The sequence below is a fragment of the Schistocerca nitens genome, chromosome 5 (genome assembly GCF_023898315.1).
Source record: "Schistocerca nitens isolate TAMUIC-IGC-003100 chromosome 5, iqSchNite1.1, whole genome shotgun sequence".
Taxonomy (NCBI): Eukaryota; Metazoa; Arthropoda; class Insecta; order Orthoptera; family Acrididae; genus Schistocerca; species Schistocerca nitens.
Window position 1 is genome coordinate 665,071,549 of NC_064618.1, and position 24,049 is coordinate 665,095,597.

Here is a 24,049-nt window from a genome sequence, read left to right on the forward strand (position 1 = left end):
ACCATAGACTGATTAACAACACATTAAGTGCCTGAAATGTGTAGTGATTCATATCTAAAGTAAAAGTCCCATTTCTGATCAAGACACATTAATTGCTCTTTGTCAGTAAATAGTAACTATTATGCTTCCAGTGTCTCTTTTTATCTTTTTTATTTATCATTTCTTTTAGTCAGTGACCAGTTATTTCCAAAAAAGTAAAGTAATTCAAAAGAAATTTATACAGTTCTTTCGTGTATATTCACCTTTGTGGCAACACTAGTCTCAACTATTATCTTTGCTGTCAGTTATAAAGAATTGGATTCAGGCTCACAAAGACAAAAATGAAAATGCAGAGTATTTTATTTTAAAAACAATTTCCACATGAATAACTATTTAACATAATCAGTCCTGCATTTTAAAGTACTTGTAGTAAATACTGCTTAAAAAGAGAAAACACATTTAAAAACAATGCAGATTTAAGGAATGTGAATTTTGAGAAAATAACACAGACTATAAGTGATTTATGGGGGTGGGATAGGCAAAGAGGATGAAAATAAAATTTCACTCTCCTTAGCATTCAGTGTTCATTAAACTAGATACTGTCCTCCTGTTTATGTAACAGCCATTATAACTATGAATTATAAATACTTTTTGATCCAGTCATATAGGTCCTTTCATACAATCTCCCTAAGGACATCTTATACTTCACATAATAAACAATATATTTTATTATTACACAGCATTCTTTCTTTCTTTTATGTTCTTTATCTGAAACAGCAATAATATCCTGTGTCAACTATCATCAAATTTATTTTAGAAGCTGATACTGTTTCAAGATGTAATAGTTCATTCAAATTACAACCAGAATCACACAACACATTGGGTAAACACACTCACTCTAACACTTAATCGAGTTTAAGCTATTTACATAGCAGCTGTTAAACAGAACAGCAAAATTTAAACAATGTGCCATCACTTTTTTTGAGTTCGTTGTGTCAGAAGTAATGTTATACAGTTGGTCCCAGTTGGTGCTGCACAACATGTGGCCAAACACTACACAACATGAACAGTACTAGGGCTGCAATTAAAGCCACAGGCACATTTAATAATTTGCAAATACTGATTTACATTATCATACTCCTCATATATGTACATATATTCACTGAAAATAATTCTTTCCAACATCCATTCCATATTCTCCAAATAGTCAGACCTGTTAAGTATAAACAACTATAAAACATTTTATTTAGTCAACACAAATATCAGAAGGTCTCTTGAAACATCAGGCAATACTGATAGAGACTTTTGAATGTACGAGATCAGTGGCTCACAGTGTGTATAAGAATGATGACATGCAGATGGCCAAGTCAGCTAAATCAATGGGAATGACAAATATGTAAACACTTACTTTTACATGGTAAATACTAATCAGAGATGGAAAACATGAAGTTATCATACCATACATAGGTGTGGTGTTTCCCCAAATCTGACACAGGGTTCCAATTCAAATGTATAAAGTAAAGTCTCTTACCAATAATTGTTTAACATCATTATTTACAATTATGTCATATTCAGACATTGCAACATTGTTATGTCCACATCATTTTGGTTATACTTTCTCATTCTGCTCCCATAATAAACCAGAATTCATAATATACATTTTCATGTAGGTCAACATCAACAAATGCAAAATGGTCCATGTTTACAAAGTTGTTCCACTTCACATTTTCTTATAAGACTGTTAAAGTATGTCACTGAATTAGAATTTTCTAAGCTTTGTAAACATTTACAGCAACATACATGTCATTTATAGTTCTGACACATACAGCTACTTTTTTTGTCTCCTTAATTTTGTCAGTGTTTTGAATTTCATTGCCTATAACTTTCATTAAAGTTCGTACAGTCTCCACTGCCAGCTTTGAAAATTCTTGACTGAGTATTATCAAATGAGTTTTGAGCCTTTGTGACATATTTTCTCGTACATGAAGGTTACTGTAAGCTATACATTTATTAATAAATAGCTTAAAAGCCAAACAGCTTTAAGTCAAACGTTTCAGCTGAATAAAATACAGCAAGTGATCCAACACACAGTGTTCTGTGTGACACAAAATATCTGTTATTCGAGATACATGACTATTGTTACCAATCAATTTGCTTAAACGTCAGCTGAAAAAGAGGGAATTGTTCTCATTGCCAGTAATCATAGAAAATATTAAGAATTGTTAATCGCAAAAAAATATAAAAATCAAAATAAATAGTAAATCATTTTCATCTACTTTCAATTTGTTTCCTTCCTTTTTTACACCTGTGGTTTTCTACAGTTTGTTTTCTCATCGCTTTATCTCAATGAGAAATGTTTTGACACCTCTTGCAGTTCTGCAAGAAGTGAATGTATTTCTGCTGCTGTTCTGTGATCAATACTAATCTGAATCCTTCATATCATCAAGTGGTCGTGGCAATTGGTACACTGGAACTGTGTTACTGCTTATAGTGTCAGTGGTACCACGCTAACAATGCATTTTTGCATATTACTAGGTGGAGACAAATATAAAGTTCTATCAAAAACAGATTGCTGATACACAGAACTCATGATTACATACATGCTTCAGTGTGTTCCTGTCAGTGTTCATGAAAGCAGGTAGATGTAAAATACGATAGTGATTTAATAGTGCTCCATTTACTCTTGTTTGAACATAAACGCTGCAGCAATTAGGAAAAGCGTTTTGTTAAAGGCAGAACACAGATTGCTTCCCGCTGGTGGACTGTGTTACAGTAAGTAATGAGGTTGATGAAGCGAGCAAAGCGTTGGGATAGTATCAGATATCTTTCCTTGAGTGTAGCCAGTATGTACAGTACTCGTTCAGTTTTCAATAGCATCCGGATATAATGAGAGCTCAGACTTGGAATTTATCACAACTATAGCTAAAATCCCTTTATAGTCGAATGAGGACAGTGCGAGTCTGAGTAATACTAGAATTGTGTCGTAAAAAACTTTGATAATTGATATTATTAAGTGTTACTGTAGAAAAAAAAAATACTGTGCCACTACAGTAAACAGACGATGGCACCCCAAACGAAAGTAACTCTGTCGTGTACACTTCTTCATTGACAGAAGACGGCTTCTTAACAGAGGTGGTGTCGGCAGGTGGATGAGTTGCGGCTCAGAATTGGCCAGCGCTATGAGACCACATCAGAGGTGTCGAGGCTGGGCAGCCCTCGCCTCGGCAGGCTGGGTTGTGCGTGCAGGCGCGCGTGCAGCGGCTACTGCGGGGGCGGCCGCGGCGGGTCTCCTGGTAGGGGGATGCCGAGGCGGCGCAGGTCTTGGAGCGGCGGCAGCGGCCGCGCCGGCCACGTGCGCGCAGCCTTCAGCGCCACTGCGTCCTGCTGGAGCCGCTCCAGGTCTCGCACCAGCGGGTACAGCCGCTGCTCCACCCACTCCGTGATCGTGTAGCCGTCGAACACATCCTGCAACACGGATGTAAACCGTATACCGCTGTAGGATGGAGGACGTACCGTCCAGTCAACTTATTTTCTACACTCGGAAAATTTGTCAGATGTACGGAGAGGAGAGGAAATGAAAAATAGGAAAGAAGAGCAGAGGAATAGGAGGAGGATGAGGAAAATATAGGAAAGTAGACGAGAACAGAGGAGAAGTGAATAACAGAGGAGAGGAGTAGAGAAAAGGAGTGAGTAACATTGGACAGTAGATGAGAACAGAGGAGAGGAGTGAAAAAGGGAGTAGACGAGAAGAGAAGAGAGGAGTGAAGTATTGAGGAGAGAAGAACTGTGGTGAGGAGTGAAGAACAACGGAGAGGAATGAAGAACAGAAGAGAGAAACGACGAACAGAGGAAAGGAGCGAACAATAGGGGAGAGGAGTGAAGAGTATACGAAAGAAGCGAAGAACAGAAGAGAGGAGTGAAGAATAGAAGAAATGAGGTGAAAGATGAAGTAAACTTAGAGTACCACAATGGGAGAAACGTTCTTTATCGTCAGTCTGAAGAATGGTCGGCAACTATTTATCTAATCCACTCTTCTGCTCTCCCTGTTAAGCTCGTATGAAATCAAGCAAAATACTCTGGCTTGATTCAGAAAGCATCAGTTCTTTCGGCATGATCTCCAAACAGCGACAAAGTAGGAAACAATATTCACTCAACACAGCTCACCTCGTTCAGGATCCAAAAAAGACGTTGAAGGATTCCAGGTACCACGACAAATCTGGTCGAAATTCAACTGCATTAGGATGGGTCAAGGAAGGTGTGATTATATTTTGAGGAGGTGGGGTTTCCGTTAGGCTACTCACTGTGATTGTTCAGAGGAGGAGAAAGCAATAGAACACATGATTAAGAAGTGCCCACCTCAAAGATTTGTCAGTGATCTGAGGATTTCATACGAAGTGAGTGTTGTGAAGTGGCTCTAATTTGGACATTACCATTTGATTGTATATACTGACTGAAGTTTCTCATAATGAAAAATGAGAAGGAGGCGAGCTATACGTTCTTTAAATAAACTTTTTATAGCCAAGACCGCGTTAAATACTAGATTTTACTGGTTGGTTTGGACAGATACAACTACTGTCTTCAGATCTTCAAAATCTTTTTGCGTTGTATGTCATGTTCCATTGTGTGTTCATTATTCATACCATGCTAGCTAATATTGTATTGGAGAGCATATTTCACGTTCCAGACAAATTTCTCAAAAATAAAATTACAGTTTTGTCGCAAGGAAAGTATACACACCTAAAACTCACCTTCTACAACTTGGCATGTCCACGGAACCTTCTCACTCGAAATACATTGTTGTGCATTTCGAGTGAGAATTTTTCCAAGACGTGTTTCACTCGTCATGTAACTGTAAACATTGGCATAAATGTGCACTTTTTCTATACATTGTGTATCTTAGAAACTGACAAGCATTAAATAAGTACTACATACGTAGACATTCCAAGTTCTACAAGATGCGTTATAGTTGTGAACATGTTTACTTATGACGGTACTCTTTGTAATTTTATTTCTGACAAACTTATTTGGATTTGTGAAATATACTCTGCAATAAAATGTTAACATGGCATGAGTAGTGAACGCACAATGGAACATAACGTACAACAAAAATATGTTTTTGAAGATCTGAAGACGACGGGTCAGTAAGAAGTATTTTTAAACGCGATATTGGCTATAAAATATTTCTTTAATAGTAGATACTTTTGTATACTCGTAAATTAATACGATACGAGCCTGCTACTACATCTTTACAGAGTGCTGACTACTTAAAGCGAATAAGGCATTAAGCTATGACTGAACCCCAGTTCGATTTTACACCGAACGTGAAATTAGCTCCTTTCCTATCGGGTACTTATCGAGACTCTCACGCGAAGCGGGTAGTTTCGTTTGACTGTAGAAGTTTGCTGATTACTCCATTTCACAACAAGGGAAAGACACTGGATGCAACGAATTACAGATCAAAATCGCTGACGTCCATCTGTCGTAGAATCCGTGAGCACATTAAAGCTCAAACGTTATTTCGGTTCTGTAGGAAAACAAGAGTCTCTCAGAGATTCAGCACGGTTCCAGGAAAAATCAATTGTGTGAAACACAGCTTGCTTTAATCAAAAACTATCTACTGCAAGCAATAACTGCATGCAACAGAGACCATCTTCCAAGATTTCAGAAAGACTTTAGACACTGTACTGCGCCGAAGAGTACTATCCAAGATACAATCACAAGCAGTATCTTCTCGAATGTGGCTGGCTCGAGAAATATTTCAGTAATAGACCCACATATGTTTTAACGGACGGCGAGTGCACCACAAAAACGAAAGCAACGTTTGGTGTCCTACACAAAGGTAATAGGACCTATAATGTTTCCAATATAAAAAGCGTCGGCAAAAACATGCCTAATACGGTGTAGGAAAATCGCTTTCATTCAAAACAGCATCCAGTCGTGTCCGAATCAATAAATATTGGTCTTACATGGTTTCCAAACAAAACTACACCACTCTTCCTGCAAAATAGAGCAAATGCAGGTGATGACGGAGGTGGATACCGATCAGGATCCTTCTCTCCAAAGCAGACCATAAAGACTCAATAATGTTGAGATCTGGGGAGTGTAATGACCAGAGAAGTTGCGACAATTCATCCTCGTTCTAGGCTCTACAGTCTGGAACCGCGCGACCGCTACGGTCGCAGGTTCGAATCCTGCCTCGGGCATGCATGTGTGTGATGCCCTTAAGTTGGTTAGGTTTAAATAGTTCTAAGTTCTAGGGGACTGATGACCTCAGCATAGTCCCATAGTTGGTTGGTTGGTTTGGGGAAGGAGAACGGACAGCGTGGTCATCAGTCTCATCGGATTAGGGAAGGATGGGGAAGGAAGTCGGCCGTGCCCTTTCAGAGGAACCATCCCGGCATTAGCCTGGAGTGCTTTAGGGAAATCACGGAAAACCTATATCAGGATGGCCGGACGCGGGATTGAACCGTCGTCCTCCCGAATGCGAGTCCAGTGTCTAACCACTGTGCCACCTCGCCCGGTAGTCCCATAGTGCTCGGAGCCATTTGAGCCATCCTCGTTCTGGACGATGCGAAATGCAGGAAAGTGGACCCTGTCATCTTAGAACACAGTATCATCATTTGGGGACAAACATTGTATCATGGGATGAGCCTAATCAGCCAAAATTATCCAAAAAAAAGGCTCAAATGGCTCTGAGCGCTATGGTAGTTAACTTCTGAGGTCATCAGTCCCCTAGAACTTAGAACTACTTAAACCTAACTAACCTAAGGACATCACACACATCCATACACGAGGCAGGATTCGAACCTACGACCGTAGCGGTCGCAAAGTTCTTTGCAAGTTTGACCCGATACTGTAATCAGTGAAATAACATCACGTACCCTCTCAACCCGTGAAGGGTAATTTCGTTTCCTCCTTCCCTTCTGGGTTCTTAGCTTCTGTTACACAGGCAGCATAATTCTGACCTCCAGTAGAATTCAGTCTCTGGTTAGAACTACGTCTGGTTGAACTACGTCTGGTTGGACTACGTCTGGACAACAGGCCAACAGTTTCCTATGGCAGCTCCCTTGTTTAGAGCCTTAACACAATTTGATAACTTTTGAAACCATTGACATGCTCTGTTAACTATGTAACCTCTACTATCAATGTACACCAAGCTGTTGTGATTTACTGAAGCCAAAGATACCTCTAATTGCTCAATAGTACCATAACTGAAATGCTTGCTCTCCCTTCCATATAGGTTCCTTCCTAGAGCGAACCTGCTAGTGCCAACGGCCTCATCCGGCCGCGAATGGTCTTGTCTCAGATGGTTCAAAAATGGTTCAAATGGCTCTGAGGACTATGGGACTCAACATCTGAGGTCATCAGTTCCCTAGAACTTAGAACTACTTCAACCTAACTAACCTAAGGACAGCACACACATCCACGCCCGAGGCAGGATTTGAACCTGCGGCCGTAGCATCAGCGCGGTTCCGGACTGAAGCGCCTAGAACCGCTCGGCCACAGCGGACGACTGTCTCAGATGGTGACCGCTATGATCAGCCAGGAGAGAACGTAGAGTACCTGCAGGGAGTCCTGCGCGGAGCGGACGAGCGACAGCACGGTGTGGTAGACTCGCGGCTGCTCAGCCATCAGCTCGTCCACGCGCAGCGGCGTCGAGAAGTTGTGTCGCACGTTGTAGTCCGTCATCCAGCCCTTGTTGTGCCGCACGCTCTCCAGCAGCTCCTTGGCCTGTGGACAGGAAAATGTCGCGTCTAACCATCTCTTGCCTCAACCTAATCGTGTTACACGTTAGCCCCAGCTATGTGGTCACTCCACCATGTCGAAATGTGACGGAACTACAGCGCTTCCTCGACAGTTTAAGAAATGACCGTAGAATTACGACTATCAGAGTCGCGCTACCAACGCAAAGGAAGAAAGGAAGGTTGGGGTTCAAGTTCCCGTCAACGACGAGATCTTCACAGACAGCACAAACTCGGATTTGGCAAGTGTGGGAAAGCAAATCGACCGTGTTCTTTTCAACCATCCCAGCATTTACCTTAAGCGATCGTGGGAAACTACGGTCGGACGTGGATTTGAAACGCCCTCCGTTCTAATGTGAGACCAGTGTCTCAGTACTGCAGCACCTCTTTCTGTCATTACTGACAACAGTATACGCCAACATGAACTGGGAATCTGACAGAATAATCGTTTAAAAGGACAAAGAGATGGTTTCGATATCAATGTTTCGATGTCAATGTTGACATTGTTATACTGTGTGAGTGAGTCGTATCTGTTCTTTAATTGATTCGTGTCAATGGACTATGAATTCATAGCCCTCAGTGCATGCACATTTTCGTTCGATCTCCAGCCGGAATTTGAACTTAGCGATCATAGAGGAGATGGAGGTGACTGCACATAGGTGGCGCTAAGTGGGAATTTGAGTCGGTCGGAGAGCGTGCCGAGATAGTTTACACATTTTCGTTAAACACTGTGTGCGGCGCATTGGTTAATGCAAACAAGCTAGTAAGCAAAAGTCACGGGTTCGAGTCCTGAATCGGGACACATTTTTAATTGCCTACGCTGCTTCTGCAGAAAGCCCCGAAGCAGTTTATATCATTGGTTCCTTCCCTTTCCTTTAGTTTCTCCCCCAACCACTTCAATTTACATGGTAAATTGTTGGTAGAAGTTGCGAAGCAACGTGGGTCATGTCACAATCCTAATATCCGATGACCTTTAGGGCCTAAAAAACAGTTTTGCTCCCAGCGGCTATAGAAGTCAAGAAATTAAGAAGACCCTGCGGGTACCCAGACCCAACAAAAACAGTGAAGTAGCAGAAAACAAGAGAAAAAAAGTTCTGCGTGCCTGCCATATGTCGCTGCAGTTTCCTCAAAAATCGGCCAAGTCCCATCTAAGAAAGGTATTACGATTACTTTCAAAAATAAGGAAACTTCCAGAAAGAGATTTTCACTCTGCAGCGGAGTGTGCGCTAATATGAAACTTCCTGGCAGATTAAAACTGTGTGCCGGACCGAGACTCGAACTCGGGACCTTTGCCTTTCACGGGCAAGTGCTCTACCAACAGAGCTACCCAAGCACGACTCACGCCCCGTCCTCACAGCTTTACTTCTGGACAGCGTGATAGCTTTGACCTCGTATACCTGGGGCCTTTCACATTCCGTGTAAATGAGGAAAATCTTACAGAAGACGAACTCCGCGCTGTCTCCCCCTATGTTGCACTGAACATATGTGCAACGTAAGACCAGGGCACGTAAATAAATCTGCATTGCCCAAGCACACTACTTAACGGAAAAGCAAATTATCGGTTACGAAAAGACGTCTGTCATCTGCCCAGATAATTTTTTTTTTTTTTTTTTTTTTTGCGACAGCCTCCTTAGTGAGGCAACGGACGTACGAGTGTCGACGAATCTTGTTAATTGAGCTAATCATTTTGTCTTCCGCAAACCATGGCAGTCAGCCTTTGAATCTAGGAGACGGGAGGGGCAGCAGTCCGCATCTCCTAGAGCAGCGGTGGACGGCAGACTCGAATTGCCAACTACGTAAACAATCATGCAGGCCGGCTGTTAAAGTGTTGTGAAGCGAACGTTCAGAGATTTAAATACCCACCGCCAATAATCGGACTGGGATGCATCCGCACTTCGCCAGAAGATGGGAAGAGAATGAGTAGCCTTTCCGAAACGCCTCGCTGAAAATGCGATCTTATGTGGCAAGAAACTCATGAGGAGTTTATTTGCATTGACACATCGCAGTGCTGTACACTATAGAAAACGAGTAAAAAAATAGTATATGCGTAGTTATTTACCTAGGGAATTTGGTCAACAGTTTTGTACATATTCTTATTAGATTATTACATGCTACATATTTTAATATACAGGGTGTTTGACAATCCAATTGCAGTCATTGAAGTGTTCTAAGGAATACATATAAAGAACTCCTTGAATGCGAGGTCGTAAAAGGCCAGTGACGTTAATGGAATTCGACACCCCAAATATTGTCTACCTTGCAACCACAGTATTCACTGCTGATGTCAACAGGGGGTGCGACTGGGGGTATACACCAGCGAACACAGCATGAGGCTACAGAACGTGGCTGAACTGCTTAATCAATGAGTAACTCACAACAAAGCGAACACTGATATGTATCTACAATAACATATTACCATGTTGATATTTCGTCAGAAAGGAACCCAAGGGAATTCGCAGACTGAGAAAGTAGACTAAGAAAGAAGTGGCAGGTGAAATATTAGCGTTTCTGCAAGATGATTCAGTGGAATGCGTGGTCTCGTACACACACGACTATGCGGCCAATTATATGACGACACGTGCTTAACAAGTGAAAGCGATAATAAAACAGGAGACGAGCCACGCAGTTCATCGTCCTTGTCGGACAGGAAGCCACAAATCCCGTCTCCAGCGAAACGTAGTAAAGAACAATTGTTATCCAGGATCGGGTACTAAACATGTGGAAGATCATCCGCAGCATGTTAAAAAAATTATGAACGTATTTTGAATAAGTGCTTAAGAGAAACTACGGCTATACAAGGCGCATTTGTTATAAAAACTGGTGTTTGCGTGTTTGAAAGACGCTCGATATAGTTTACGTTATGCGCATATAGTCGCCTACTACATTACGTGCAGGGTAATTATAATTAAAGTTAAATTTTCAAAATGTTGTAGAAATAAAACCACGTCAAATTGCAACGGAATAATATCGGAGAAGGGGAAAAACTATGGCAGAAGGAAAAAAATAGTGTGAAAATTGATCAATAGATGGCGCTGTACGTGTCAGAATACGTAAATGGAAACACTTGTCATGCGCACGGCCCATGGAAGTTGGTATAACTAGCCGGGTATACGGATTTTTCCTCCTTTCGCGTCTGCGACGTTCGCCATGGCTGTCTCAATGCAGAATCGCGCTCTGCTTGTAAAGCTGTATCACAAAAATGATGACTGTGCACACGTCGCTCTGCAGAAGTTCTGGACACTGAAGGGTTTGTAAAAAGGCGTTGGTCCGATGACTGCCGTGCGTCTGGAGAAAATGGTTCAGAAATTCGAAAAGACGGGTTGTGTTGGTGTGCAAGCTGGTAGAGGGAGGAAACGAATTGATTCGACGTCAGTGGAAGTAGTGGTCACAGCAATGCAGGAGGAGACGAGTGGTGGTGTGCAAACGTGTAGTGCCTGGAGAATTGCCAGAACATTGGACATACCCGTGACAGCACGGGGCGTAAAATCCTCCGAAACATCCTTCTTTACTATCCATTCAAAATTACTCATGTTCATAAGTTGATTGCTGTTGACCTGTCAGCAAGAGAGGCCTTTGCTTTAGAATTTCTTGCTCGCATGGAGGTGGACAATGACTGGCCGTGGAAGATTTTGTGGATAGACGAAGCTCACCCCGATCTGGCAAGATATGTCAATACACAGAATTGTCGAATATGGGAAAGGAAAGTCCACACGCAAATCAACCAGTAGCGCTATTTCAGAAATGCTGGAATTATCAGTTACAATTTCCCTACAGTCTGGTCGTCCCGATCACCTGATCCGTGTGACTTCTGGCTGTGGGGCTTTCTGCAAGATGTTGTGGTGAGTGTTCCGATTGCAAACTTAGCTGCATGGAAGGCACGTACTGCGCAACACATTCGAAACGTGATCCCGGAAACACTTCGATCAGTTGTGTAACATGCTGCTTCTCGATTTCAACCTTTTGCAGGAAATGATGGACAGCATACTGAACATGTTTTGCGCCTGTCACATGGAAATTAATAATCAGATTTGATTCCTATTGATGTTTTTTATGCGGTTTTTGGCCTCAGGACAATTACAAACTGATTTTTTGCATCCAATGTCATATGACCTTGCCAGGATGGATGAGCTTACGTAAATAACAGTATCACACCTGTACACCCATGCACATTGAGAAGTAAAGTTTGTTTAACGTCAAACGTACAGCTCACACTATTAAATTATGATGCTTACAGATTCATCTATTGCTACATTTTGTAACTATTCATTTTTCTTCTGCCATACGTTTCCCCCCTTCTGCGATAATGTTCCGTTGCAATTTGACGTCATTCTCACCAATGGTGTTATTTCTACAGGGGTTAGAAAGTTTAACTTTAACTAGGATCACCCTGGAGATGAAATTGCACGCGACATAGATTACAGTGATTTCAAGGCAATCAATGGATGGTTGCATAACTTCAAACAGTGTTACGGAATTGGAAGACGTAAGATAACAAAACTTCAAACAAAGTGTCAATTTGCCTACGGACAGCAAACTGCGGAATCAGTCCAAAATTTTGTAGATCAGACAAACTTATCCCATTGTTCTGTTAAGAAATAGTTTTCAACTTCGATTAATCGAGATTTGAAGAGGAAACGCATATGAAAGGGGTCCACGAATTTAGAGGAACCAAGAGAATTGTATCAAGATAAACTACCATCAATACCTTAACGGGATCGTATACAATTACGCCGACTGTTAATCTGAAAGTTAAATTGGCTGCAAAGTTATTTACTGTGCTGCGGGAAGTTTGAGGGGGCTCTGCCCTGTGCCATTCTTTCTCGTGTGCATGGTCTTGCGAGGCCAGAACAGAATATTTACGTAACAGGAACCAAGAATCGGAAATGGGCGTGAGAGGACTACAGCTATGGCACGAGCACTGTTTCTGGCCAATAGCTGGCCAAAATAGCTTACTTTTGCCTGATTCCCGGTCAGCGTATAAAAGTCATACTCCTTTATAGCAAAATATTCCTCCTGAAAACTATGGGACATACCACCTCAAACCACTGGGCCAATTCAGCCTCTGAATGTTGTTTTTTCCATGCCTATAAAACGTGTTATGGTACTGTCTGCGGCTACGTCTTTTAGGATAGCCAGTTTCACGATAAGCTCCTCGGCAGACGGTTGCATGCCATCACATTCTATCAGTTCTCATCACACTGTTACACCAATATCATTATATAGCGTTGTTTCACAGCGGATGCCTAGCTGAACGTCCTGCACGGTTTGTAACTCCAGAGGAGTTCGCCTTCGATCTTGGTAGTGCGAACCTTTGTCATCACTGTGGCGCGCCATTTTTCATTGGGTGTTCATGATGTAATTTAATGATTTCATTTGAGCATTTCTTCAGTACTGACGATGGCCATTTTGTGAAGTGTAACACACACATCCGATAGACGATTGATCTCTGCACCTCCCGGACACTCATTCTCCTGGTTACACATGGTGAGTCACTAGCAGTTAATATTTTTCCGGTCATAACTGTTAACACAACGCTTTCAAATGAGCCTAAGTAATGACTGAACTTATGACCTCGCACTGAAGGCGTTCCTTGTTAGTAGATACAGTTTTTATGCAGTATCTATGTACGAAAATGTACAATTGGGATAGAAAATAAGTTTGTACACCTTCAAATCTCCAGATCCGCGGTATTCACATAGCAGAAGCAATGAGCTCTGACCTGTGTGCTCTACAGGAGTCCATGGCACGGCAATGTTTGGAGTACTCGTCGGGTTCCCTTCTACTTGAGGAAGAATGCCCTCTTCAAAGTCGAGACTGTGGCGCCTCCGTGGAGCACCACAGTCAACCATTCTAGTTGCGAACATAATAGTTTCTCGCAGCCGCTGTTGCAGTCGGACGAAAATGGCATATGATGTCATAATTACAAAACTGGCTACTGACGATGTCGCCCTCTCCTATGTTTGCGTGCCTGTCTTGAAGCGGGATATTTCAAAGTGTTCCAGTCTTTAAACTTATTTTATAACAAAACGGCACACATGCGAACACGGGTTCCCTACCAAAACTTTATCTACTAAGTCCCCTTTACAGCACCTTAAAAGCCTGTAATGAGATTTGTGAAACACACTGTACACATTGCTTACTTGAACCTTCTTGACGCAACAGCCAAAATGTTTGAAGTCTTATTCCACCAAGATATATTCGTCTGTATTGCACTCGGGTGTCCGGTCGAATACAGTCGTCTACGAAACACTATTTCGACAGCGTACCTTGCCGTCATCTTCAGGTAATATCTATAAAATCAGCGTCTTTGCTAATTAGCACCTCCTTTGTAGTCTTATCGCTCTCCACCCTTTCCCTTTCCACCCGACCGCACGTTGCACCAGGTGGACTTGTGGCAGGACGCGATCGCCGAAATCTGGGCCCGAACTACGACCCCTCAGTGCTATAGCCGCTCCTATCGGGCGCGAATGTCGCTCTCGGCCGACAGTGTAACTCCAGTTGGCTGTCTGCTGGATCCCACGCTTTACTAAGAGTAAAGTTACAGTCTATATTTACCAGGCCGTCGGCCAATAGTATTTCTGCGACCACGTTGACCATACCATCCCAAAACAACGAGTTCTCTCTTTGCACTTCCGCTTCGTATTTCCTGCAGTCCTCTGTATCAATGCACTGTTCCGCAACCGCAGATTTTGCTTGTTGTTTAAGTTCTGTGTGCCTCCTGCCCCTTTGTGCCTTTCTTCGACTGTATCCATACTCTTCCCGACGTAAGAGCATCTCTTTTGCCTGGGATGCGCACACGCCGGTTTTACGGAGCCCCAAGTCATCTGTCAAGTACATAATAGTGGACGCGTTCTCGGAGAAGAACGAAATACGCATTTAATGTTACATCTAACCAAGATTCTGCCGATTTTGTTCGGTACTTCGCCGGCACACGGTAGATACGCCATTGTCTTACCCCGCTCGTTGTACTCTATTTGTCGGGCCTGAACCCTCTGCGTGAAAGAACGTGGGATTTGTCTTACAACCTATAGAAAACCTTATTCGGATATTTTCATCCTTTCATGGTAAGTTAAAAAGTATTTACAATAACTAAAGTCGACTATTAGATTTAGTTTACGATACGGGCAAAGATTGTCGGCAAGTGATGCTGCTGGTTTTGGAAATACGACCTCTGATAAGAACTGTTGTGAAAACAGCAATACTTACTGTAAATTCTTGGTTAATGCAGTGATTCCCACTTGTCTGTAAGATAAAAATATATATAAAGTCATGCGCGTAAGTTGACGAATGACCGTTGACCATACGTTAAAAGCGAAATGAATCATAGTAAGAAAGACAAGCAGCAGACTGTGATTGTGTAGATCTAACTTTTCTATCTGAATAGTCACATGCAGGGCCCTGTTCAGACGAATGCTCGAGAGTTTGTCGTCTGTCGTCTTGACTCTTGAAATAAGAAAGCACTCGCGCGTAGGTTGTTTTCTTGTCCTGTGTGCGTTACGAGAATATTCCGTAAACGCAAAACGAATCCCATGGAGGAAACATGGCGTACCTATCTACGCAAATCCACCATAAATATTAAAAAAAATAGTGAACAAATAGCATCAAACACATAAGGGAATCGTGCAGAATGGTGTCCTACAGCCATATTCGTCGAAGAGTGTGGAGCTTCATTTAAAACACAGATCGTGAAGCTGTGTCCATCGATAAACTTTCGTAGAAATTTCCAAACTTTTTCCAAACAAAGTTGAATAAATCCGTTTAACTCCGATCAGCATTCATACTTCTACCCTTTAGAAGCAACAATTTTTAGGGAATTGTCAATTATTATGTATAGCACATGGTTTAACGTCCGGTACATGTACACACGTAACCGTTCAAAGATGTTGTTCTGACCATACACTGAAATCTCCAGGTTTTTTAAGAACCGCCAATATCTTCTTGCTATTTTTATTCCCCATAGCGAATTTCATGACAGACTTTCGGCGTGGATTACTATCAAGAAAACAAGCGGAGTGCTATTATTGCGATACAGAAAATCCACAAAAATAATACTACCAAAGTACAAATTATGGGCTTACTGGCGCATGCTAAAGCTACATAAAGGATGACAAATTTAAATACAATATTTCAGTGAGAAAAACTCCATCATGGTTCGAACTTTAGGCGGCAGACGATGTTTTAATACATTCTGGGTGTCCCTCCTAATAGAAGTGTGGCGCTTTTTCTCTAGTTTTTCAACAGATATTTGCTATCTCGTTATCGAAATGTGTAGCTGGGCGCAGCCCACACGAATTTTACACGTCAGTTTGATAGAGCACTCCTACATTAATCATGTGCGATATTCGTTTTATTGAAATATATTAACAGGGACTGCAAAACACGATGAATCATCAGTACTCCGGCAGCGACAGCACCGCCCTCGCCTACAGCTCCTAGGTACTGGACTGTTAGGGACACGCAATATACTTCATGAATTAAATAGTGTTGAGTGTATTTTTGTATTTTAGGTTTTTTATTCCTGATAAGAATTTCGGAGCGATAACTTCATCATTTGGATTTCCAAGGTTTACTTGAAGCTTTTCATCATGTCTTTAAAAAGGCCACATAAGCTGACGCTAGTTGTACGCATACAGGGTGAATCACCTAAAACTTGCACCACAAACACTGCGGAAGTTGACACTGCTCATGTGCAGTTTTCACAGAATGGATTGCTAGCCAGTTAAAAGATTGTAATAATACTGAGAAAGTGATTTTTTGTGCAAAAATACACGTTCTTAAATGGGCGAATGTCTATTGACATTAATAAATTAAAAGTAGGATAAATTAGAATGACTGTAGTGTTTGTTGCAGGATTCTAGTGGAAGTCGTTTACGAGATATCGTATTTTGAATAGCTGCCACTCCAACACTTGTGCAATACGTGTGGTAGCACACAGTAAGGGACAACGTAAGTGCATACACTAGTTATGTCCACTAACTAGACAACTGATCGTCACAGGTTGTGTTCAAAATATCACTGGCAGCGGTATTGACGTTTATGTGAGCGGTGTAGTGCGTTACCGAGTGGCAACTCTTGTGTCGGCAACCTGATCGTGCGTGAGGTCCATTATGTGCCCCCCCCCCTCCCCCCATTCCCCATCCTTCCCATCGAGAGTAAGAAAGCCCACTAAACAAAACAGAGAAGTGCCATATATCAGACCAAGTAGAGAAGTATCCTGCGCTAGGAGTACGAGTTCTCTCTAGCAAAATTTTCTATGGACATGTCCTTCCTGACCTCTGATTGGCTAACTCAGCTCGTCCTCTCGCCAGTCGAATTGTTCTTAGCAACTTCGTTGTTCTCGCCTAACATCCGCTTATCCCAAGCTAAAGGAAACATACATCACCAAAAACGTTCCTTTCTACAGCGTCCATCAACAAAACTGGACGATTTCAATAAGTACTTTACTGTTGAATAATTATTTTTTAATTATATGTAAATACGAAATACAATAGTAGGCAAAGGCATATTCACACAAAGGCAAGTGAACGGGCAAGGAAGGTGCCTGGAGAATTTGAATGGAATTCGAACCATAGTCTGTTGGATATGATGATTTCAGATGTCCGATCAGTTCTTACTCTCTCACCACTATTTTTGATGGTCAATCCCGTTCACCTGAGGTTTCTCGTCTATGTTCGAATCACATTATCTTGTGGAACAAGCTTGTTGAACGAACGGCTAAAATTGCGTCGACAGGCGCGTTGCATTTCCGCCAAACTCTGACCATTTTGATAAATCACCTTCACCTGATCTACAATCCACTGCATCTGAAAAGTTGACTACGAAGGTGGAGAGATCAGTAACATTCGTACCCAGCATGCCCCTACTGTGTGTCACAGCAACTAAAAACTTCGCATTTCACTGACAAACCATGTATGCGTAAACTTGAGTAATTTCAGTTTATCTGATACTTGTACAATTCCATGTCCCGTTGAGATGCCGATTTGTTAGTACCCTTTGGCTGGTAGCTTATGGAGAGAAAAAAAAAAAAACATACAGGTTGGTTGCCCAGTGACTGTAGAGGGCGCCTATCTGGAGTTGGCACTGTCTAACGGAAAAACTTTCTCCCACGGTTTCCAGGCCAGGTTTTAGTGTCCCTTCGTACACGAAAAATACAGGATCGAGACTACCTGTGAGGTTCATACATGACGCAACAGGTTCACACTTGCAGATAATATGTGCTCTGGAGTACTCACCTCAATCTCGGCGGCGTGCAGGCGGTAGGTGAGCTTGAAGAAGGGCGCGCCCGGAAAGAAGCAGCGGCCGAACTTCTCCCAGAGGAAGGGGTCCGAGTTGAGGCTGACGACGTAGTCGTGCTGCGAGCCGGCGGGCGCGCGCGCGCAGCCCAGGTTGGACTGCAGGTCGTGCCGCAGCGACTGGTTGAAGAAGCCGCGCGACGTCGCCAGCAAGTTGACTGCCAGGGACGGCACCGCCGCCGGCAGCAGCTCGCACAGCACCGAGTAGTGGTCGTACCTAGCGCGAGGAATAGCACACTGGGCTGCAGTTTTTTCTTTAATTAATTAATTAATTTATTTATTTATTGGCTTTCGGTTCGTATTCATGCAGCTATCTCATTAGTGGAAAGACGATACGACAGTGTGTTTGAGACAACTTTAGAGTCAGAAATGACAATACGACTGTAAGGACAATACGACACCCAGCCCTGAGCAGAGAAAACATGCGACCCGGCGGCGACTAGAGCCCGGGCCTATTTAGTAAGTAATGTGCCGCCCTGAGCCCGAAGTTACTGAGGCGGGCTTGGGATGTAGTTTGCAGTCAGATTACACGGCTGGACCAAGGACCAAGGATACCAGATGCGAAATGGCACAAGCAAAGAAAGCTTTTTCTCCTGTAAAGAAGGTCCACTAGTACCAGATACTGATATGAAACTGTAGCAGAAATACCTCAAAGTGTACGGCTACAGCACAACATTTTGGTGAAGCGAACACATGGGAGATCGGTGCTGTTGAACAATATTAAAAAGTATGCGAATCCATTAAGCTCGAAATGAAAAAGTACTAAATAGAATACTTGAGAAAAGAAGTCCGTGTACCCTCATTAGAAGACGTAAGAGGTTAGTGGGGCATCTATTACGGTTATGTGGCGCTGGAGAGTTCTAGAAGGGATAAATCGTTGCAGCAGACAAACACACACATTAAAAAAAAGTTTTGCGTCACCTCGGTTCCGAGAGTTCCGGAACTTCTAAAGATAATTGGAATAGAGATCAACATAAACGTCATTTCCGTCCTTTTTATTGCTCATGAAAACCACAAATTGCATGTTGTACCACCATACACCGAGACCTTCAGAGGTGGTGGTCCAGATTGCTGTACACACCGGTACCTCTAATACCCAATCGCAAATCCTCTTGCACTGACACATGTCTGTATTCGCCGTGGCATACTATCCGCGAGTTCATCAAGGCACTGTTGCTCCAGATCGTCCCACTCTTCAACGGCGATTCGGCGTAGATCCCTCAGAGTGGTTGGTGGTTCATGTCGTCCATAAACACCCCTTCTCAATCTATCCCAGGCGTGTTCGATAGGGTTCATGTCTGGAGAACATGCTGGCCTCTCTAGTTGAGCGATGTCGTTATCCTGAAGGAGGCCATTCACAAGATGTGCACGATGGGGGCTCGAATTGTCGTCCATGAAGACGAATGCCTCTCCAATACGCTGCCGATATGGTTGCACTATTGCTCGGAGGATTGCGTTCACGTATAGTACAGCCGTTACGGCGCCTTCCACGACCACCAGCGGCGTATGTCGGACCAACATAAAGCCACCCCGAAACAGCAGGGAACCTCCACCTTGCTGCACTCGCTGGACAGTGTGTCTAACGCCTTGAGCCTGGCCGGGTTGCTTCCAAACACGTCTCCGACGATTGTCTGGTTGAAGGCATATGCGACAATCATCGGTGAAGAGAACGTTATCCCAATCCTGAGCGGTCCATTAGGCATGTTGTTGGGCCCATTTGTACCGCGCTGAATGGTGTCGTGGTTGCAACGATGGACCATACCACGACCGTCGGGAGCGAAGTTGCGCATCATGCAGCATATTGCGCACAGTTTGAGTCGTAACACGACGTCCTGTGGCTGCACGAAAAGCATTTTTCAACATGGTGGTGTTGCTGTCAGGATTCCTCCGTGCCATAATCCGTAGGAAGCGGTCATCCACTGCATTAGTAGCCATTGGGCGGCCTGAGCGAGGCATGTAGTCGACAGTTCCTGTCTCTCCGTATCTCCTCCATGTCCGTAAAGAATCGCTTTGGTTCATTCCGAGGCGCCTGGACACTTCTCTTGTTGAGAGCCCTTCCTGGTACAAAGTAACAATGCGGACGCGATCGAACCGCGGTATTGATCGTCTAGGCATGGCTGAAATACAGACAACATGAGCCGTGTACTTCCTTCCTGATAGAATGACTGGAACTGATCGGCTGTCGGACCCCCTCCGTCTAATAGGTGCTGCTCATGCATGGTTGTTTACACCTTTCGACAGGTTTAGTGACATCTCTGAACAGGCAACGTGACTGTGTCTGTAATACAATAGCCACAGTCAACGTCTATCTTCAGGAGTTCTGGGAACTGGGGTGATGCAAAACGTTTTTTGATGTGTGTACTTGAAAACTCAAAACCGATTATAAAAAATGATGGATATAGTACATTTATAGAGATGAAAACATAAGCGCAAGACAGGAGAAGATGGTGGACATCATCAAATCATAAGAAAGAAGGCTCCTTTATGCCTCCTATCAGGCCAATAAAAATATGGGCTGGCAGTATGAACTATAATATAAAGTAAGTATTATTTTTGAAGTCTTTCGACCTCACATAGGGAAACAAAACGCAAGAGAGAGAAAAAAATGTTAAAAAGGTAACTGAGATTTCCAAACATAGTGGACAACCACGATCAAAATTTTGGCAATCTCACGCTGTGTACTCTTGAAATATGCGCCAAGCTTTATCTACATAAGCCATGTATTGTATTGAACCTAGTGACAATATTTAAGCTCAGCATCTTCATTGTTTGTTGTACGAGTGCCGTTGAATAAATAACGCCCCATATTTTTTTCTCAGAACATATTTATTCTTAACAGTCATAATTTGGTAACAATATGTAACCATTTCTTTTACTTATACTATTTTTCTACACAGTCTCTATCATGTGCTATGGCCTTACGGCGGTATTATTTCATCATTATCATAATCATTATCACCATCGTCATCATAACAATCAACTAGTTCGAACATTTGGTGAGCAGCGTTATCTAATAGCTTGTATTCCCTGTAAGTGAAAGCTTCTGTTCTATGTTGGAGGCCGTATTTTCACTACAAGAATTACGCTCCGATCATCATCGATGTGTGTACCAAGTAGAGAACCCTTCAGTGGCCCAAACAGATGGAATTCCGAGCAGTGGCTATCACAGGACGTCCCAAACGTGACATATCATGGAATTCAGCCTTTGCACTTCCTGACGCTTCAACTCTCTGTGCAATTGCCAGAATTGTCATGGTTATCCGAAGCATATAAAATATCGAACAGGCTACTTAAGATATAAAATGTGACATATTTCCCAGTTCAGAATACACCTAGGGCGCGTCCTGGGGTTGATGAACAAACAACTAGCGAGTCAGGATGATCATGGTAATCGATCAGTGACGCAATACGTTGCGAAAAATCATTAGCAGGGGACAGTGAAGGAAGAGACTTCTTGCCGACACAGGAGCCGACGAGACCAAACAGAGCGAACGCCTCTCGACCGACTCACTGGACGTGCCCTTGTGTCCTTGTGGCTCATCTCCTACGTTGTTCAGAAGCAGCACGGGAAAGCTTGAACTGACAGCATTCTTGATCAAAATGAAGCCCTTTTATGCTGAAGGGTTGTATGGGTCAAGCACGTAGGCCACAATAAGTAGCACTGAAGTGCTGGCTGTGAATTTAAGTATGATGAAAAATTTTTGAATTAACGATTAAATAATGCATGTAGCAAGTAGATTGGTGGTGGCTTACACATCTCTTTACCCACTGACGAGAAGTACTCCTATCAACTGTGTCATTACCATACACTGCACACAAACGTTTAAGGTTGTTTATCACGGTATTCTTTTCCGCAACCACGAATTCCATTATAACAAGTTCCTTTCAAAGAGTTTGTTACTTACATGTCATTTTGATGATTCACTACGTCTCTGCCGTCCATATGAATTGTTCCAAATTAAGTACACGTGCGAAAGGAACATCACATTTGAAATATCTGAAATGATATTTTGCTATATACATTAACGGCGCTCAGACAAATTTGCCACTATTTATTGAGGAACATTCGTGTATTTTCGAAATTCTCCCTCGCCTGCAGGATTTCCCTTCTGCAGCAGCCTCTGGTACCATGTAAATTATTCCCCGATCTAATAATACCTTTCGCACCACCTTATAATTATCTGAATGGGACAGAAATTGATAGTTGTGACGTACGTGTACAGACAAAGAACTGATTACAATTTCAGAAAAATATTTTGTGATTTATTCAAGAGAAAGACCTTCACAAACTATCAAGGCAATAACGCGTTGGTCCACCTCAGGCCCATATGCAAGAAGTTATTGGGCTTCGCATTGACTGACAGAGTTGTTGGATGTCTCCCTGAGAAATATAGTGCCAAATTCTGTCCAACTGGTACGTTAGATCGTAAAAATCCCAAGCTGGTTGAAGCGTCCTGTCCGTAATGCTCCAAACGTTGTCAAATGGGGAGAAACATGAAGACTCCGTTGGCCAAGATACTGTTTGGTAAGCATGACGACAAGCAATAGAAAATCTCGCCATGTGCGGGCGGGCATTATCTTGCTGAAATGCAAGCCCAGGATGGCTTGTCATGAAGAGCGACAAAACGAGGCGTATAATATCGTCGACGTACCGCTCCGCTGTAAAGGTGTCGCGGATAACCAAAGTGGTGTTGCTATGAAATGAAATTACACCTCAGATAATCACACCTGAATGTCGGGTTATATGGCACAGACAGTCAGGATGGTATCCCACCACTGTCTGGGGCTCCCAAACACGTCTTCACTGGTCGTAGGGCTCATTTCTAAGCGGGTCTTATCACTGAACAAAAATTTACTCCAGTCGATGAGATTCCAAGCTGAAGAAGTGTCTGGAGACGCCCCAGACAGCGATGGAATACCAATATGATCGTTGCCCGCCATACGGCCCGACTAGCAGGAGCTGTAGTCCATGATGGATTTCTTTTCGTAGCATGACTCCTTTGGCTGTCATCCGCGACACCCTTACAGCACAACGTATGTCGACGACATTGTGCGTTCCTTTCTGTTGCACTTCATGGCAAATCATCCTGGACTTACATTTCAGCGAGAGTTCCTACTGCTTGTCTTCGTGCTTCCCAAACACTACCTTAACCAGTAAAACCGCCGGATCTTTCCTCAAATGAGAACGTTTGGAGCGTTACGTACATGGCCCTCCAACCATCTCGGTATTTTCATTATCTAACGCGCCAATTGGATAGAACTTGTCACGATATCACTCAGGTTGACATCCAACAACTTCACTAGCCAATGCCAAATGGAGTAACTGCTAGCATAAGGGTCAGAGGTTGAGCAAAGCGTTGTTGACTTACTCAGTTTGCCAAGTTCTTTCCCTGGAACAAATAATCCAATTTTTTTTAAATTACAATCATTTGTTTGTCTGTACATGTACATGAGATCTACGTCAAGATGGGTGGTTCATCGAATGTGGTATTGAGTAATGGTTTATTTCATCAGCAGCAATTGGTGGTCATTAAATATGATTTCCTACAAGTACGATTTACGAGCTGAGGGGTACCACCTGCACACAACTAAATCCAGATGACTGAACAGGATTTGAACCACAGACTTCCCGAATGCGAATCTAGTACGTTACCACTGCCGCACCTCGCTCGGTGAAATCCTATGAAAGTGCTTTGTGAAGACTTGTCTGGGGACTTACCTCTGCCAGCCGGTGATGGCGATGCCGGAGAAGCCGCCGCGAAACTTCGGCGCCTCCGCGGACATGACCTCCAGCCAGCGCAGGTTATTCTCGAGGTGTCTCTTCACGTTGGGGATGTACAGTGTCTCGCCGAAGGCGCCCTTGAAGGCGCTGGCGGCCCACACGCGCGGGAACACCGCCGCGTACTTGTCCCACACCATCACCGGCACGAAGCGGTACACGTCTTCCGCGTACACCCACACCTGCAAAGCACCAACTACGCTCACAACGGGGCAAGCGCAATGTTCCGACGTGTCTTGAAGACATGGCTAAATCTG

The 24,049-nt window shown here is 43.1% G+C and overlaps 1 protein-coding gene across 1 annotated transcript in view; it reads right to left on the reverse strand.

The window, feature by feature from the left end:
* Nucleotides 1–321: 321 nt before the first annotated feature.
* The window catches only part of LOC126260648 (hexosaminidase D-like), a 381,617-nt gene continuing 357,889 nt past the window's right edge, over nucleotides 322–24,049 (reverse strand). The window contains exons 6-9 of the mRNA XM_049957985.1: nucleotides 23,733–23,974; nucleotides 17,954–18,230; nucleotides 7,543–7,710; nucleotides 322–3,444 (exon numbers count right to left, since the gene is read on the reverse strand). Coding sequence (XP_049813942.1) covers nucleotides 3,241–3,444; nucleotides 7,543–7,710; nucleotides 17,954–18,230; nucleotides 23,733–23,974 — 891 coding nt within the window. The 3' untranslated portion in view covers nucleotides 322–3,240. The remainder of the gene's footprint in view (nucleotides 3,445–7,542; nucleotides 7,711–17,953; nucleotides 18,231–23,732; nucleotides 23,975–24,049) is intronic.